Source organism: Ciconia boyciana, chromosome 1 (genome assembly GCF_034638445.1).
Source record: "Ciconia boyciana chromosome 1, ASM3463844v1, whole genome shotgun sequence".
In the NCBI taxonomy this organism is placed as follows: Eukaryota; Metazoa; Chordata; class Aves; order Ciconiiformes; family Ciconiidae; genus Ciconia; species Ciconia boyciana.
The window spans coordinates 133,332,714-133,352,437 of record NC_132934.1 but is presented as its reverse complement, the minus strand read 5'-3'; the positions used below and the strand labels follow the sequence as shown (position 1 = coordinate 133,352,437).

Genomic DNA, 19,724 nt, shown 5'->3' with positions numbered 1-19,724 from the left:
GGGATGGATCTTTCAAATTCTATGTACTGAATATATACAATTATTGTTATAGATACACAGGCATTCATTACTCACTACTATACCTTAAGTCCTCAATTACAATGTACTTTTTACAGTCCAGTGTGTTACAGCCTTTTTGGAAGAAACAGCCTCTACTACAACAGCAGTAACACAGCATGAAAAATGAGTCAATATTTGTTGCAGGATAAACAAAGCCTCTTGAACACAAGGAGGTTACTGCAACACAAGGATTTCAAGTATTTCATAAATGGTACAAAAATTACTTGAAGCTTTCCCCTCTTCAGTTGTTTTAAACTTCCAGCTACTTCCTCTTCAAAACTGAAATATCTCAAGAATTACAGTTTAACAGCAACAGTTGTTTACACTGTGAAGACTTAAAAAATGTTATTAAATAAATGGGGGACCATTCAAGCTCTCTGCCTTACCTTGTCAAGAACATGTCTGAATGCACTAAAAGTTATCAGGAATGTCCAAATCACTCAAACTATGATAGCAAGGAGAGCCAAAAGCAGAGATGGAGAGTAAGTGGTAACACCTACATTAACTATAATGTTCCTTAAAACTGAAAAGATACTGTGGGTAAATAACCGTTTTCTTCTCTCTTTCTTGTAAGGGTATGAGTGTATTCTGCTGGAGATAAGCTGTATCTGCTAAGGGTGACAGGAATAAGGCATTTCAACTGCAGCATTCGTACAATTACTGACTACTGCTCTCCCAAACCTTTTATGTGACCTCCCAGTGAAAGTACAAAGCACAGTGCTCAAGGGTCAGCGGGGTTACTTGACAACAATAGTTCTCCTATAACTGGCATGGGTCTGCAGCAGGTGGAAGGAATTTCTTGTGTTCTGGGAGAATAAAGCCTGCATGGTTCCCAAAGAGCACTACCAGCCAACCAGAAACATTAAGATATATGCTACATAATTCATTTTGAGAATCTCTAAGAGAGCTTGCCCTTTTAAATATTCCTTCCTATGAGAAGGAGACAGGTTAGAGGGCAGCAGTCCCCAACAGAGAAGTCTGTGATAACAAGGACAAATTGCTCCAGCAAATTGCTCCCCTTACCTTGAAGTCTTTGATAAGGATTTGTATTATACATGTTTATCACGAAACACAACTGTCTCCAAAACAAAAGGAATTTGCTATGCCCTTCAGTGACAGTTCTGTCAACTGCAGAACTCCACTTGCACAATGCATTTTGTCCTCCAGTACAGAAATATAAAGTGAGTTCATGTCTCATCTTCCCCTCCTCTTCTTTTAAATTGGATGCTCAGAATTTACAAAAATGACGAGAAAATGTTATCAGACTTGCTGTCCAGACATTCAAGAGAATGGGGCTCACAGCCTCCACAGAGAGCTGGAGAACTGAAAGATGCTGGAGGAACTCTCAGAGCAGTACATGGAACACATGGGAATCCACAAGTTTTATTGAATAAAATGTGCACACCACAGCAGGATGCTCACTTTTGCACATAACCAGAAAAAGTTGAAGCATTTCATCTAAGTGCATTCCATTAGGTAGACTGACAATCTTCCTATACCATCAGTCTGAGAAGTGTAATAATACAAATTAAGTCTTTATGCTGCTAGACAAGCAAGGCTTTGTAGTATGGACTGACTTCAATTATCTGGAAAAACCAAAGATGGAGTACACATAAGGAATGAAAAGCCCTCATTTGATGAAGGTCAACAGTTGAGGAACAGAGAGCTACTTTTTGGAGTTTTCAGAAGTTGAATAATATACTTCTCTTCATAATACATATGTTTGTATAGCCAAAGCAGCAATATTCTATTAATCAGGGGTGTGGCAGTTTCCATCTGCTAGTTTACAGGCTTTTCAGGGCTACCATCTGTTTTCTCTTCATGTAACAAGCAAGCAGCTTGACTTCTAATGTTGCTTACACTCTCAAATTATTCAATTTTCTGACCAAGATCCAGAAAGTATGCTGCACCTAAGACACTAAGTGCAAAATAAGCCACTCAGAAAATCTGTTAGAAGACATCAATTAAAGAGTTTTGCTGTAACCTTTCCTCAACACCTAATGACATTTTTGAGGAAAAAATATTCCAGGGTTTGCCTTCTTTATATGGGTTTGATATGTGACAGTTAACATCTCAGACTAAAAGCTTTGCACTGTCTACAAGGATGCTGTAACTTCTTACATGAGGACCACTAAGTCCATTCTTACACAGGTAAGATGCATGTACTTCACTGTAAGATTCTACCAAAAGTCATCCAAGTTGCAGCACAGCACAGTGCTTTGGAAGATAATGAACTTCCAATTTCATTACATTAGAGGAAAAAAAGGTATTCTGCCTTTTACAAAGGAAAATCTGGGCATGGAGAAGGGAATAACTGGATTCAAGTTTTACAGACGTAAATGATTTGCTTGGGAAACTTATTTGTTCAAGAATCAAGTAATTTGATTGTAAAATAGAATTAAATACATGTGTACATCTATTTAAATATATTCAGTAAAATACACTAGAAGGAATGTAAGAATTATGGACCAACTTAAAGTCCGAGTTTACTATTTGTAACCCAGATTGTTTCCTTCACTGCATTACACAGTGGACACTGTTTCATTATATGGCCAGGTTATTGTCTGCTTTAACAGAAACCACAATTTACCTCATAACAAGGAACATAGTGTTATACTGACTTATGTAATATTATTGTTTCAAACAATTGCATTGTTATGGCTGTAAAGAAAGCTTCCTCAGTTTGATTTCCATATGAACAGGCAATAATGACACAGTCAAGAATGTGTAAGCAATGTGAAAGAATAACTTGACTGTATACCTCATCTCTCAGTAAAACTACAAGAATATTAACCTGCCACTGTTTTACTACTGATAAGCTATCCAAGTAGCTGTTTCAGCTAAAATTAAGTATCAGTCTGTAAAAAATAAGAAATCCCAAGCTCAGTCGTCTATGAATACTTGTGAACCCATATATTTCTAATGGTAATATTTAAGAAATTCTAGCTATGTCTTACCACCTCTACCAGAGAGCCAAGAATTTACATCAAAATACTAACAAAAATACACACACAGAAAACTGAAATGTAAAGGTTATGCCAGCAAAAGTAAAACAAACATATCAAAATGATACCGGGAATAGTTCATGGTCTTGTTAATACACATGATTTTTCTTGTAATCAGAAACTGTTACTGAACACCCGAACAGCAATATCCAACAAAAGTTTGGAGCAGTCCTGAAACAGTGCTTCAACCTTCCAAAATGCAAACAAAGTTTTTGAAACTAAGAGTTCTCACTAGTACAATGCTATAATATTAAAAATTGAGGAAAATTGTACAGTATACATGATGTATAATATAGAATCTCAATGTTATTACTACATATAATTGACTGATCAAGTTCAGTACTTTGATGAAGAGACTATATTGCCCACATGCTTCAGATTATTTTTCTAATGTATCTTAAAGCCTTTTCTAAGATCACTTTTTCCTTATAAACTCTTCTATTTAAACACTGATTGGCAAGACAACGGTCATAATTTTAATCTCTCTTGACTGCAAATAGTTGTTTTATTTAAATTCTATCTGAGAAAAATAAATGAAAGACTTTTTTAACTACTGACTTTTCTTTGCAAGCATTTCTTACACTACCTTTTGACTACCCACTGACTACAGTCTTAGTTATCTTAGTTAAATATTTTTAGTAAGAGGATGACAGCTACTGAGATTTAGTTTTTCATCATCCAGATCAGCATATTTTAATATACTGCTTTATGCTTTAGTTCTATTTAATTCTATGTATGCCTTAATTCTGCTTATTTAAAAGAAGCATTTTGTTTAAAGATTTACCAAAGCATACAAGAAGTGTAATAATATTACCTAACCGCCTTCATTGGAGAGAGGGTTTATATTTTCATCTCAGTAGTCTGAGCCTGAATAGGTTCCACTCCTGCCTGTACTGAAAAAAACTAATCTTCAGTCCTTGCAGGTTACCAAAAAGAACTATACATTAGTTTTTTCTGCAACTTACAAAGTATTACTGAAAACAACTTTTCACAAATGCTTGGAACCTAATATTTTTGTATGTTTTATAATTATGCTTAAGCTAGGTTAGTGCAACAGTAATACATCAGTTGTAGTAAGTGTTTTAACAGCTACATTGAATCCAGGTAACAACAGAACAAAGAACACAGTACACACAATACGCTTGTCACATATACACAAAGTGGGAACCTACTTGCTGGACCAGCTGTGCAGTCTGGTTAGCTTTAGCTAGTAGAAAAGCATGCATCATGATTGTAAGAGCTCAAAATAATTAATTTGCTCAGTTAATTTACTCAATCTCTATGGACATAGAGATACAGAAGGCAATGGTAGACAGCACAAGAGTGAGAAAAGTAGCAAATAAAAAGCTTTAAATAGCTTCCCCTCTTTCAGTAATGTTCACTTAAGCTTTCACATTAGGTCAAACTTCAGCCAGCTCTTTACTTGTTCTTACATTTATTTCCTGCTGGACCCAAATCATTTATGAGATACATCAGATAAAAAATTTTGACAGCAAGCTATAAAGCCAGATATCACCAGTATATTCATTGTAATAAAAATATAATACTGAATAATTCCTCTTTTAAGAGAAGCAAGACTTTGAACCATACAGCATCTTGGACTCCTCAGAAACAGGTATGTACCGTTATAGCTCCTGCTTTTCTTAAAACAAACTACCGAATTTGAATCAAAGCTGTGCAACTCAGACTCTCCGGTCAATTAACTTTACTTTTGGCCAAAAGAATAGAGATGTAAAAAAATGAAATTTATCTTTTGATATGCAGAATACTAGAGAGACTTCCTATGTAGATAAAACTGTGTTAGGCTTTAATATTTATTTTAAATTTCTTATCTGATTTGCATTATCAGCATACTATCCAAACACTTAACAGAGCAAAAGGATGCAGTATTTCAATTTTTCACCTTCTATCTCCACAGAACCATGGCAACTCTCTCTCTATCCTGAACTTGCATACCTTACACACCTACCAAAATATTTTGTCTTCTTACCTGATGTACTGGTGCATGCTAGGCCTGTTCACTCTACTGTCCTCAGTTACAGCTGAGAAATTTCATAAATTGTCAGTGACCACATAAGTGCTCTAAGTCCATTTCAGTGCAAAGTTAAACAGAAGAACTTAAGCAAGTTCCAGTGGTAATTTAAAATTAGTCTTCATCTTGCACCAAAACAGAGATGAAGCACTGAAAGAATATCACATCCCAGCTGAAGCAGTATTTTATTAGCTGACAGACAGAAAAGGCTAGCTTCCAGCTATAACTGACTGAGCAGCTGTAGTAATTTTTTCTGTAAAAACCCCCTAGATTTACATCACTACTGGCAACCTTTTCCTCACCACAACCTAGAAATGCAAAATAAATTCGTAAACTACTGGTCTGAGACATTAAAAGCTATAACAATCTTAACCAAGTAGCTCAAGCATGATAGAAAGAATATTAGAGAAATGTTTTTATTTTTTGATGGTCATATCAGGCCCACTCAGCATGGGTTCAGGAAAGGCAGGTCCTGCTTGACTAACCTGATTTCCTTCTATGACAAGCTGACCTGCTTAGCGGATGAGGGAAAGGCTGGGGATGTTGTCTGCCTGGACTTTAGTAAAGCCTTTGACACTGTTTCCCACAACATTCTCCTGGAGAAACTGGCTGCTCGTGGCTTGGATGGGTGCACTCTTTGCAGGGCAAAAGACTGGCTGGCTGACCGGCTGGGCCCAAAGAGTTGTGGTGAATGGAGTTAAATCCAGTTGGCAGATGGTCACAAGCGGTGTTCCCCAGGGCTCAGTAGTGCGGCCAGTTCTGTTTAATATCTTCATCAATGATCTGGATGAGGGCATCGAGTGCACCCTCAGTAAGTTTGCAGACAACACCAAGCTGGGCAGGAGTGTTGAGCTGCTTGAGGGTGGGAAGGCTCTGCAGAGGGACCTGGACAGGCTGGATCGATGGGCTGAGGCCAGCTGTATGAGGTTCAACAAGGCTAAGTGCCAGGTCCTGCACTTGGGTCACAGCAGCCCCATGCAATGCTACAGGCTTGGGGACAAGTGGCTGGAAAGCTGTCCGGTGGAAAAGGACCTGGGGGTGTTGGTGGACAGCCGGCTGAATATGAGCCAGCAGTGTGCCCAGGTGGCCAAGAAGGCCAACAGCATCCTGGCTTGTATCAGAAATTGTGTGGCCAGCAGGACTAGGGAAGTGATCGTGCCCCTGTACTCAGCACTGGTGAGGCTGCACCTCAAATACTGTGTTCAGTTTTGGGCCCATCACTACAAGAGAGACATGGAGGTGCTGGAGCGTGTCCAGAGAAGGGCAACGAAGCTGGTGAAGGGTCTAGAGCACAAGTCTTGTGAGGAGCGACTGAGGGAACTGGGGTTGTTTAGCCTGGAGAAAAGGAGGCTGAGGGGAGACCTTATCGCTCTCTACAACTCCCTGAAAGGAGGTTGTAGCGAGGTGGGTGTTGGTCTCTTCTCCCAAGTAACAAGTGATAGGACGAGAGGAAATGGCCTCACATTGCGCCAGGGGAGGTTTAGATTGGATATTAGGAAAAATTTCTTCACCGAGAGGGTTGTCAAGCATTGGAACAGGCTGCCCAGGGAAGTGGTGAAGTCCCCATCCCTGGAGGTATTTAAAAGACGTGTAGATGTGGCACTTAGGGACATGATTTAGCGGTGGAGTTGGCAGTGTTAGGTTTATGGTTGGACTTGATGATCTTAAGGTTCTTTTCCAACCTAAATGATCCTATGATATTGTGTTAAAATAGGTTGCTCCCCAAAAAAGCAGCAGTTTGGAAATATCTGAAGAAAGTACAGGAAACCACTTGTAAGTAATCCTGCAGTTATCAAATCTTGAAAGAGAAATTTGATAGTTGTGGTGGCTGGCTTGGCTGGCTGCCAGACACCTACCCAGCCACTCTCCCACTGCCCCTCTTCATTGACAGGCTCTGCTTTGGCCAGTGGTGGGTCCATTTTGGAGCCAGCAAGAACTGGCTCTGTCCTGCATGGTGGGGCAGCCCCCGACCTCTTCTCACAGAGGCCCCCGCCTGCTACCAAATCCTTGTCATGTAAACCCATTACAATAGAGAAAGAATATAATTTTAGCAGATAAACACAAAATAAAAAAGCTCATAGGAAGAAGGTGAAGTTACAGACTCAAAACAAGGAAATTATCAAGAGATGGCACTAGTCAGAATAAATTAACAAACCAAACCAAAACTGAACACTTTCCCAAAAACAAATGTTCTAGTTCAAACAAGAATTGAAGTAAGCACTGTAGTCTATGTTATGCAGAATATTAGAATAAATTATCTCCTTCTGGTGTTGCCTTCTAAACACACAAACATTGCTCCTTTCTTACTCTAACAATGCACTACTTTAGAGTAATCTGTCAGCACTTGCCTTGTTTCTTCACCCTGTGTTAAAGACAGCAGAGCCTTGCATGGTATGAGGAGGAATCAAAAGCAGTTATATAGTGCAGGCTTTTAATCTCCTAATTTTAATATCAGCTTAAGAGCTACATCTATTAATGGTATGTCTGAAGACAAGCATGGAAAAGGCAACTCCACTCATTGTCTAAACTGGCTCTGTCCACAACTTCAGCAGAGAGAAACCACTATGGCATTCCAATTTTATCCATGCTGCATAGATGGAAACAGCTTTGACCATCTACTCACAAGCTGAAGTCTGCACAACATGCAATACCAGCATACGAACCCTGAACTGCAACCAAATTTTGTTTTGTTTTGGAGTTCCAAAAATTGTGTTTATTGGTAAGGCCATTTATCACCAGGCTTAACAGTTAGCTAGTACTCTTGAACACAAAACTACAGGTAAACACTAAAGTTGCCTTAATGTCTGAGAAAAAGTCACAGGCATCACAATAAGAAACCTGAACTCACTGGTATCTTCACATTATGAAATTTCGTAAACTGCAAGTTGACATGAAGATAAGGAACTTAAATTACCAATGATCCTTCCTGACTGTGATCTTCTCTTTAGCAGCAACCTCTATTTTCAAGAAACCTGGGTTAAGAATTCCTTTGATTAATGCCTCTCAGTTACAAGAGCAATGGAAACTACAGTTTCACAGTCCTTCCTCACCCTTGATCTTCCCCGAAAGACTACTGAAAGCTGAAAGCAGAAAGGAATATGAGGGATGGGCTTTTAGAATTTACAGATAGCTGAAATTTAAAAAAAGTTACTGGGAAGGAAGAAAGAAGGGATAGATACCTGTTTTTCTGTGTTCACTTGCTAGTTCAAGCTCAGAGTGACCACTCTATGTCTATGTGTCCTTCACAATGCATTAATTCAGAGCTCTCTAATGCTTGCTGTCCAGATCTGATTTACAGCAAACACTCAGGATCTGGATCAGGATCAGGATCAGGATTAATAGTTCAGCCTCTGCCTTTGGCTATTTCATCAGTATGAAAACTTCACTAAGCATGGTTCAGCATTTAGCATCTTATATGAGGCAGGGAAGGGGTCTTAAGTCACCATCTAAATTGATACCTAGAGCTATCATCTTTGAGTATCTCCATGCAAACATTTCTGGAGCCCTTAGCTTTGTCAGCTCTGAACCAACGAACAGAAGCTCTCTTCCACTCCAACTTAACCAAATTAGCAACACAAGAGGAAAGTTGGAATCCACAACAACAGAGAAAAGACTTAGGAAACCCCTGGGCCTCAGTGGACTAGCTTTGCTATTCTTGAATGCACTCCAATGTGACACTTCTAAAGTTTTCAACCGGAAGCCCAGGAAGAAGACCTAAAACTTTGTATCTTGGTTTCTTGGTTCTATGGAGAAAGGGAATAGAAAGAATCTTCCAGGCTAGTGAAGATTTATTATGCAAACACTCTAGTTTTACACAGGTCAATAAGGAAAATATGAAATGACTAATGCTAACAACAAAAGGGCACACTCAGATACTGCCAAGAAATCTTACAACAGTATGGAAAAACAAAGGTGATAGCTGCTGTTACATCTTGCATATCAAACTATAAGGGGAAAAGCTATGGTGTACACTGCCACTCTGAAAGAATCGTATTTCATACAGTAAGTGCACGTGTGTCTGCAACGGCATCTGTGTGGAACTTAACCATGAGAGAATCCTTTGCTGTGACATGACCACAGCTGAAACCTTAACTATTAATAAAGCATACTCTGGAACTCATAGATGTAAAATATTTTCACCTATGCACCGATGAGACTAAGAAGGCAATGGAAGCACTTTGCTTGCTGGCACTAGGAAAAGTGGACAGTAAAAAAGAACTACATGTTTTTAAGGTTTGCTAAGATAAGAAAAGAGGAGCTCAACCTCCCTTCCTATTCAGGAATGCTCTAAGTAGCCACATCTTACTACCAAACATTCTCACTCCCCAACCCAAGTATAACTTCTACCATATTCAGCTTTGTGCTTTCCATAGGAAAGCCTACCTCATATTAAAAATACTAGGGAGAGCCTACATCATACAAAAATACTAGGGAAAGCATAAAAGTTCATCAAAACAAACAGTATGATACCAAACCAGACAAGAGAGTCAGTGAGAAAGAACGTATCTCAAAAATATCAGGATCCTAGATTGCACTTCATGTCAAGTAAACCTAAACAACAAAACATCAGTGACAAACTGCCTGTAAATTAAGTGACATCAGCGTGCTACAATATTGTACTATCTATCTTTATTACAACCATCTTTTACTCACAGTTTGTGGGTTGATATCATCTTCTACCATAGGTTCATCCACAATTTGCTGTCCATTCTGCAAAAAACAGACACAGCAAGTTACTAGAAATGCTGAATCCAAGTACAGAAATAAATATATTGCAGATGTGCTTTTATGGCATGCTACTCTACAGGATCAAGTGTTCTCCATATTCTATATATAAAAAAAAAATCATTGAAAGTAAACACAGAAGACTGCATATTGCTGGCACGCAATGCCACTCTTGCTTTGATCCTCATGTATGACCAAACTGGATGAAGTCACAGTAAGAGATATATAAAACAGTTTGGCATTTGAAGCCTTACTACTACACAGCCAGACATTATTTCCACTACTACAACTTCTGCAGAAGAGTTAAACCTGATGAAGACTGAACAGCCCAAAGCCACAACAAAGAACAGATAAACAGGTTATTTCTAAGAGCAAGACCTTATGTAGCAACAAATTACTCTACCAGGACTACTTCAAGAACATTTGTAACTATGGTATAGTCTTATAAAAATATGAACACAATGCTAATTTTATTAGCCAGCATTTACTACTTCCTGTACTTTTCTAAGGACCATTCTAAAAAGCCATACAGGAATAGGCTTTTGAATTTGAAATTTAGCTATACAGATTTAAAAAAAAAGCTTAAATGCCTTGTTGGTCAACAAATGCTTTCTTTTTCTTGTCAGTGATACTATACTTGGAGAATCGCCAAGAGACATTTTTCTCAGAAGGACTTAGAATGACCTTGCTTACACAACAAGCATGAATATTAGCAAGTTGTAAGGAAAAAATAGGTATTTCCTAAGTTATGGTACCGGATATCACCTGGGGCATTAATTCTTAGTTTGCTCCTAAAATTTAACAGCAATTCAACATGATTTTAGAAACAAAATGAAAAACTATTAAAAATGGTTACATTTTCAATTACCGCTGGAGGCAGAATTTAAGTTCATTTGTGCATTGTTTCCCTAGAGAACATAAGGCCTAATTAATCTATTTTTTCAGAACTTAATTTACTTAAAATAAAACTACATGCATGTATGGATACATATTTTCTAGATGTTGGAAAGGTAATAAAAGTTGCTTGGAGATTCAGAGATTTTAGCTTCATTCTACACCTTCCTTCCCACAGTTCAGTTTTTCAGCAGTCTTCTTGTGTGGAACCTTCCTAACATTTTTCTGTAACTTCTGTTTAATAAAGTCTTCCAGCTTGGAGCAGAATCTTTTATATGAAGTGACAAATTAAATCCTAACAGCTTATGAATTCTAATTTTCAAATATTGCAAATACATTGAATATTCAATCTCAGATGATTACCAGCTCTCTACCAAGTTTTCTCCTGAGCATTTTTTTGCTAAAAGATGCAGCTGGATAAAGCTAAAGTATGAGAATTATGGATTGCCCAAATATGACACAGGTGCCTTTTTCTTTGTTTTTTTTTTAAAGGGGATGAGGAGGGGGAGAAGGTTTGGCTTCTGATTGTGTCTCTAGTGAAGAGTTCTGGCACATGGTAACACTGCCATTTTCTCATCTTAACCAGCTTCAGGAAGATACCGGAGACTTCTAGTACGACTCTAGTCTACTCTACAAGTCATCTTTCCACGAGGGAGGACTAGTAAGAAATCAGCTTCACATGTTATAGGTTACTACACAGGTGAATATAATCTTTATGAACTGTCTCAGTTAAGGGCAGTCAGCATTACACCCTCTAGTTGTACAGCTAAGGGTAATTTGACAAGACGATGCTCCAAAAAGCCCCCTCACTGTAGCATCTTTTACTTATAGTGTACAAGCTGTGAATATTGTACTATCCTTCCTTAAGATACATAAAAAGTTGAAATTATCAAATAGAAGACCATAAAAATACCAGCTTAGCTAAGTAACAGAAATGAGTGTTTTTAATAAAGCCTGTTTACAAGGAAGCATATTGTGTATACATATATCATTACCATCAAGGCCACAAGTCACATACTTTCCCTTTTCTCAAATCTATGGCATATATTTAAATTAAATTAACATTTGTATTTTAGCTACACATCTCTATATTCTGTTCATGCTACAAGACAGCTTCCAAAGTATCTCGTCAATAGGAAAAAATGAGATGAAAAACAGTAGAACAAATAAGACAATTGACTTTAGCCGGAAAGGAGGAGTCTATAATGTCCTAACAACTAATGATGGCTAAACTCTGGGGCCTAAAATAGGGCAATTTGTGTATCAAAGCCATGTGCTCTAAACTGACTCCACATGCAGATTTTCAGAAATAGTGATTCCTGCTACAACAATCATTCCACTGAATAATAAAGTACATTAACTGCAGGTTAACTAAGCTTTTACTACACAGTAAGCTTTAAGATTTCATGCTTACTATTTTAAGGCAACTGAAACATAGTTGAAAGTGGAACACAACATCAGAAACTTGAGACAAGCCTTTTGAACACGAAAAGGCAAGATCAACCTCTGTTTTTAAAAAGGCTCTAATCTTTAACTTCACTGACTTTTTCAACATTTTATCAGTCTACCAGAAAAAACACAGCAAACTTTGGCAACACAAATGAACTGTTTTGTACAATCTGGTTTTCCTGTTTAATCCTGCACTGCTTTCAGTTACTTCTCAGTTGAATTCCAAACACACTTATTGGAACTAGGAACAAACTCAAGAAATCAGCATGTGCGCCATGCGGTCGTGTCTGAGCCAGATCACTGGATTAGCAAGATCTTTTTAAATAGGTCTACCCAAGCAACGATTATGCTAAAGGAATCACTGGATGGTAGAACCAGTTTTCCTCAGAACAGTCTGAGCCATGTAAGGTAAAGAAGAATATGTATATATGATTTATGGTTTGCTGGTATATGATACTATTAAATGGAAAGCAGCTGTGTATTCAAAAAGTTTACAAAGCGTACTGCCTTCCTTATGAGTTAAAATGTAAAGCCAAAAGGTTTCTATTGGATGTGGCAATATTTAAACCACTGTGGAGCGAGGAGGTCAGCAGCATGCTTAAGAGGTGAGAAAATGAAACAGGTTCCATTTTGCTGGGCTTAGACTCGCTCTAGTATTTAACTGGAGCTAAGGACATGTCTCAATAACATAACAGATATAATAGTCTGATGAACACAGAATAAGAGAAGGCTGAATATATCTTTCACATGTACAGATTGGTCTAATTCAAAAGACAGAGATTCTAGACCTTGATTATTCTTCAACTTCACTCCTCCTGTAGTGGGATGCTTAGCAAGCAGAATGATCAAAGATCTGGTTATTTCTAGTACTCTGGCTCCAAAACTAGAACATATTTCAGATGACAGCACAATAAAACTATAAGAAAAATACCAGAAAAGGTCCACAGAAATTTTCTACTTACACCTAAACACATCAGCAATCAATTTACGCCATGAAAGGAGGGTGTGCATCCCTTATAAAGGTAGCCTACAAAATGCTCTTCCAATCCACTCAAATTCCACTTCCTATTCTGTTTTCCAGTGGAAGCAGTCATGTTAAGTTAGCTACAAATTTCACTCCCAAAGGCTTTTAAACCTGTTGCCACATTTCACTAAATTGGTAGAAATGAACACTTAAACACAGCTGGGTTGCAGCAGTTTTCCTGAAGGCACACGGACAGGAACACAAAAGAGAACCTACAGGTTCCCTAACTAAGCGTAAAGCAGACAAACATGAGGGAATCTGCATCAGGCAGCTGGTACGTGAATGTCCCCCATATAAACCCACAGAACCTCTGACACAAAAGTCAATCAGCTACAAAACAGGAAATCAACCATCAATATTTCTAGCAATCAAAAGTTACAGATTTAAACCCACTGAACTCTTAGGATATAATAAAGTACTTGAGTTTCCTGGCAAAAATACAGTTTAAAGGCGGCTTTTTTTTTTTTTTTTTTTAAATTCAGATTATTTCACTTCTTGACCAGTAATGCACGCCCATAAATAACTGCACTGGAAGGGACCAAGAGGTAGCAAGTAGTGGTGTATGTTAGGGTATTGGTATTGAGAAAATATAATCATACTAAATTCTTTGTAAGAAAGGAGTACATCAAGAAATGTAGCCCACATCCCACCCACAATCAATTAACCACTTTTTGTGAAGCAGGGAATATCCTGCACTCTACACACTACAACCATATATTGATCTACAGTCTTAAGGTCACTTGTAATTTTTTTTTTTTTTTTTTAAATTATGATTCCAATATTTACTGCAAGAGATCCAATTAATCTCAGAAGTCTGGCAAAATTTTACTATCTTGGGCACCTGCACAATAAACCTAATGCTATTCCCATCTATCCTTCTGATTAGCACTGGACCCACATGGGTAATCTTGTATGTAAAATACACCATCTAGCATCCATAACAGCAATTTGAACTTACCAATTCGGTGCAGAATATCTTATTTTAATAATGTAGGTACCTATCATTCCCATCACACAGTTTTTTTTACAGGTATGTAAACCATATTAATTGAAATATTAAGTGGATAATAATCATTATGTAATAATCATTGTGTATAATAATAAGAATTATATTTCCTGTAGTACCCATTTTTTTCCTATTTTTCCCATTAGTTTCATCAATAATATTACAGGTAGTATACACCTGAAGGCTTTAGATTTAGTTTAGTGTCTCCATTCTCACATTCTGTTTGCAGAGTTCTGTGAATTGGGACTTACCTTGCTGAACTTTATGTTCTTTCCTACACTTTTAATAGAATTTTTTTCCGAAGGACATAAGTTTGTCCGCAAAGCTTCTTCGATATTAGACACCACCGTGTATCTTCTTCCTCCCCCAAAACATCTCTGCTTTGTGTTGAGACTATTGCTAGACTATTTTGGGACGTTTAAGTAGCCTCTCTGCCAAATATTTTAACTTTTTTAACCGACTATGTTTGTCAGTTATTTTAAAACCCCTTATGAAATTTATACCAGTTATAGCTTTTGGTGTAATTCTTCCTCCATTAACCTCAACATTTCCTAATTATTAATATCGGGCTTGAGCATGTAAGTTAGTAACCAGTCTTTATACTATTAACGGAGTTCAGTATATTATATAACTATTGACTTTTTCATGTAATTGGTGCCTTTTAGCAGAACCATACCCCCCAATTAAGATATAATTTTAAAAAGTGTTATATTCTTAGACTTAACAATTGGAAAAAATCAAGAAATATGAACTGCATATCAGTGCGGGATGATGTTTTGAGTACACAAATACGCAGACAAAACAAGACATCTGAATCACACCATGTAAAAATCATTATCTAGAAGTTTTAACATGCCAATGAGTAACACAGGCAATAATTTAACTATGTTTTAGAATTATAATTTAAATAAATTACCTGGATAAGCCTGAAGTTTCTCCTAGGTAATTCCTAGTTTTCAGCTACCAAAACTTCCAGACTTACCCAACAACTTTTAAACACAGTTACAGGATTTAATAAAAAACTTTTTTTTCCTGAAAAACCTTCTGAAATAAAGTTTAGGATACCAAAAATAAATATTGCAAAACACACAATAACTTTCAGTATTATTTATTATTTAGTCATTAAAACGCTGGCCATATAGAGACCTAAGCACTTACACTCTGGTGTTTTCAAGGGACTCTCAACTGACACATAAAGCGTGCGATCCTTGAATTGAGTGAAGCTGTAACAATGCTTCTGGCTTGTTTCAAAGCAGCACAGAATACAGTATTCCCACTGAAACATTCATAACAAATTTGCTGTTAGCAACACAAGGCACTGCGTGGAACTACATTCAGCAAAAGCCTTTCGAACTGTACATGCTAAAACTTGCTATTCTAAGCAGCAATGAGCTACCCTGAGAAAAAATTCGTAGGTCCACAGAAAAATAGTTGAAAATAGACTGAGACGACCTTGAGAGGTCATCCAAGCTATCTCAGTGCACCAAGGCATGATCAGCTATTCCTACAATGTTGCTCACCAGGCGTTTATGTCTAACCCCTTCTTAAATCTTCAGTAATGGCGTTTTCACAATCTATTCTAGTGCTTAACTAAAATATAAGACTTTAATAGGATCTGAATTAATGACTTGTGCCTGAACTCCTGAGCTCTGAAGCCACACAAATCCAAAGCACTCACCTAAATCCTGACCTGATTAAAACTTATTATGTGTAAGTAGCAGAAATGAGCTATCATCTTAGACTTCTTTAGCTGTTCTCTCATAGCATATATTCAATACATTTTGCATATACTATGTTAAAAATAGTACATGCAAGTATTAAAAACTCCTTAATTTTTTTGAAAAAAATCAAACAAAAACCTAAAGATATGAGTCTATTTTTAAGAAACATAAAATTAATGCAAGTGTTTCTTTTATATAAAACTTTGTTACTTCAAGTTCCATTAATTCCACAGAATTTATTCTAAACTTTATTGACTAAGGTGACTGACTTCTTCCTTTGCTGCATATTAAAAGAAACAGCAGGACATTGCAACTTGCTTCTCTGTAGACCATCAACCTCAGATATAAGCCATTAACATGCAGATCATTTAGGTACAAAGTCAAACTTCCAAAGTTAGGATACTTGGGCAACTTTAACTACGTGATTTCGCAAACCCTATCTACTTTATACTACACCTTCTTCTTATCTAATATGACTCAAGAGTATAGTTTAACAATACAGAAAAGCAGTCCCCTTTCCTCCACTGCGATGCTTTCCTTGGCACGGGCAATTGTCCAGCCCTGTGCCAAGTCAGGTCAGAAAAGGAAACAAAAAAAAAGTTTGCAGCTCTCAGTGAGTTTAATTTGCTGAATTAACTCAGCTTGAAGTCAGACAAGTGCTATGGCATTATCCAAGACACCAGACATATAGTATCATAAAATCTTTGTCTAGGACAACCACTTTCTGTAGCTAAAACAAGCTCCAAACCATGTATGTTCATTTGTTCAGAAAAAAAACAACAAAAACCAACAAACCAAAAAACAGGGAAGTGAAATTTTCATTTAGTTCCTACCTATATGGGTGGTAAATTATTACACTTAACACATAAATTCAGCAGCCTTAGTAAAAAAAAACAAACAAAACCAACCAAAAACCAGACCACCTATTCTCTATTCATCTGCTTCTGAGGAAGAAGAAACATATATGCAGAAATCACTTACTTCAATATATCCAACCACTGCTGCACATATGAAAATAAAAGAAATTCCTTCCCTGCTCGCACATCTCTGCTCGTCCTAAGAGTGACTCTAGCATCTGATAGGATACCAATCTTATTACCAAGACTGTATTTGCACGAGGAGGCAGGTATGCTTCACCTTCACTGCCTCCTGCAGTCCCAGGCCCACCGAAATGCCCTGCGCCTGCCTGGGCCCCTTCCAAAGGGGACTGGGGCACGCACGTGGGAGTACGTGCCAGGTCCTTCCCCCATGAGTCAGGGCAGCCAACAGACACAGCAAGGCCGCGTGCTGCAATTCCTTCCAATGCAGACACAGGTTTTCAGACATGAGTTGGTTTCTTAGAATCTCTTTGCATGATAAATGACATAGGTTGAAATTTAATATTGAAGTCAAATAAAGCATTACTTGTTTACAGTCATTTTGTCATTTAGCTATTTTAATAAATTCTACTAAGAAGAGAGATTAAGCTATGGAGCAACTTCACTATTGCCTAAAATTCAGGATTTCCAAGGTGACTATACAACAAATGTCAACTGCTGGAAGACAGGAGGAAAAAGACTCCCCATTAAGTGAAAAAAAGTGTTTAACATGCAAGTCTAAGTTCTAACAGTAACTAATTTTGACAATCATGTGATGCAAGGAATACTACAAATACTATTCATCATATTCTGGTTACATCCTGAAACCACCACCTTTTGAGCCTGCAGGACAAAGAACATTTTATTTTTCAAAAGGTATGTTTTATTGGACATTTCAAATCACAACAAAATACCATTTCTTCACATCTTCTGTATATACTTAAGCATGTTCTGATAAATTAATGCTTGAAATTAAATGTTAAATGGAAATCTAATTAATTAATTTAATGGAACCTTAGAAATTGTGTCAGAAAACAGACCTAGACAATAATAATGTATTTAAAAGACACGTGCTATTTTTTTTACACAATTGAATTGCTTCACCCAAAAAATAAATAAATTAATTAAAAAAAAAAAAAGAGCAGCACATTTCCTCCAAAAAGAGTTAAGTGGAGCATTAAGCATACCACAGGGGGTTCCTTGCATCAAAGGGAACATATGGTAACTGTTACTGATAAGAATGAGCTAGCAGCAACTTTGTGGTTGAGCCACTGGAGTAGGTCCCTGAGATGAAATCAGAGTTCATCTCCTAGCTCTAGAACAGACCCCATGAATTATGCTAGATGGGCTCACCAAGCTGTTGAGCCTCATTTTCCCATCTGTTACACAGGATTTTTTCCCCCCTCTATTTCCAATGGGTGAGGCATTTAATCTTATTTCAGACAATAAGGAGAGAATAAGCAGCACAGTATCATGTATACAAGCATATAGCACAATACTTGCAGTAATCAACCACTTTAGTTCATCTAAACTTAAAAATTCCCTGAGGAGATTCTAACTTACCCAGTTTTACTGATTAAATTATTCACCCCTTGAAAGTCACCAAGGTTGAAAAAACAAGTACAAGGTTTTACTCTTGCCTGAAAACCTGCTTAAAAAGTTTCACTATTGGAATACTGCTATGAATTATATTTGGGGGAAAAAAAAAACAACACAAAACAAACAAAAAACCCCTGAAACCAAACAAAAAACCACAAAAAACACACAACCCCAAACCCAGTATCTTGAATGAGTTCTTAAAGTTGATAGATCTGCCAACTGCCAAGATCAATCAACTCATAAAGCTAATATTTTTGATGTGCAAAAATAATTAAACGCCCACCTTAGTCTATGTATCATTGTGAATCTAAGTCGAGCATTTCAAATGACAAACAGCTACAGTTATTGTGACAGATCACAATCAATTCAGAGACAACAGACATGCTTTAAACACGTCAGTCCGCTTACATCTACTTTGTGTTAGATGTCCCAGCTGTGGCGAGAAATATTACATACGCTATAATGAACAAAACAATTACAAGCTAAGAACTGCCAATGTCATAAAAAAACTAACAGAACAATTCAAGAAGTCAAACTCAACACCTTCTACGAGGAAACCAAGAGCTGTGGAGCGCACTTTACTGCACGAAGGTACTGAATTCGGCAGAGTAAAGCACCTGCCCCCTCCTACCCACCCAGCTGACAGCAGGACATCAGGACTATGTCACATAGTAGGAATGTGTTAACTAAAAAACAGAGCAGGTAAAATTGTACCATTAGGGATCTGAAAAAGCTGAAGAAAAAACCCCACACACCTAAACATCTTTCATGCAAATGATGTTTCTCAAGACAGTATTTACATATATATAACATCTGGTATCTGTGTCTCTATCACAGTAGTTTGTGGAATACAGGGGATACTACTTATTTAGATGAGAATTAAATTGCCAGTTGCCACTTTTAACCCAGTGTAAGAAAACGTCATTGCACAAATCTGCGAAAAACCCAGACTTCAGAATGCACTGTACTGACAGCAGGTATGTATGAGAAGCGATAGCTGAGTGCTGCAGAGGATTCTGCCTATAATGGACAGATGACAGGTAGTCTTCAAAATCCACATAGACCAGTCCATTTAGGTGATTCCACTTTGGCTTTGAATTGTTGACCTGTGTTGGCTATACCAGAAATGACTGTAAATATAGCCTTTGTTCCCGTGGAACATAAGTACAACACTGATTACACAGATTAGTACAGAATGTAAAGAGACAATCGCAACCTCATGGCTACAGGTGGCAAGACACTCGATAAATTTCAGATTCCATGTCAGAAGTATACATTGACATAGAGAACATCACATTGACATCAGAATAGAATTACAAAGCAAAAATTACATTATACCAGATTCTTTAAAG

The 19,724-nt window shown here is 37.4% G+C and overlaps 1 protein-coding gene across 4 annotated transcripts in view; it reads right to left on the bottom strand.

The window, feature by feature from the left end:
- The window catches only part of RPS6KA3 (ribosomal protein S6 kinase A3), an 81,490-nt gene that overhangs the window by 58,121 nt on the left and 3,645 nt on the right, over positions 1–19,724 (bottom strand). For 3 of the 4 annotated variants that reach the window (XM_072849000.1, XM_072848990.1, XM_072848981.1), the window contains exon 2: positions 9,751–9,807. In XM_072849000.1, the coding sequence (XP_072705101.1) occupies positions 9,751–9,807 (57 nt within the window). Of the gene's footprint in view, positions 1–9,750; positions 9,808–15,353; positions 15,400–19,724 lie in introns of those variants that run through there. The other variant, XM_072848973.1, reaches the window with a different exon arrangement.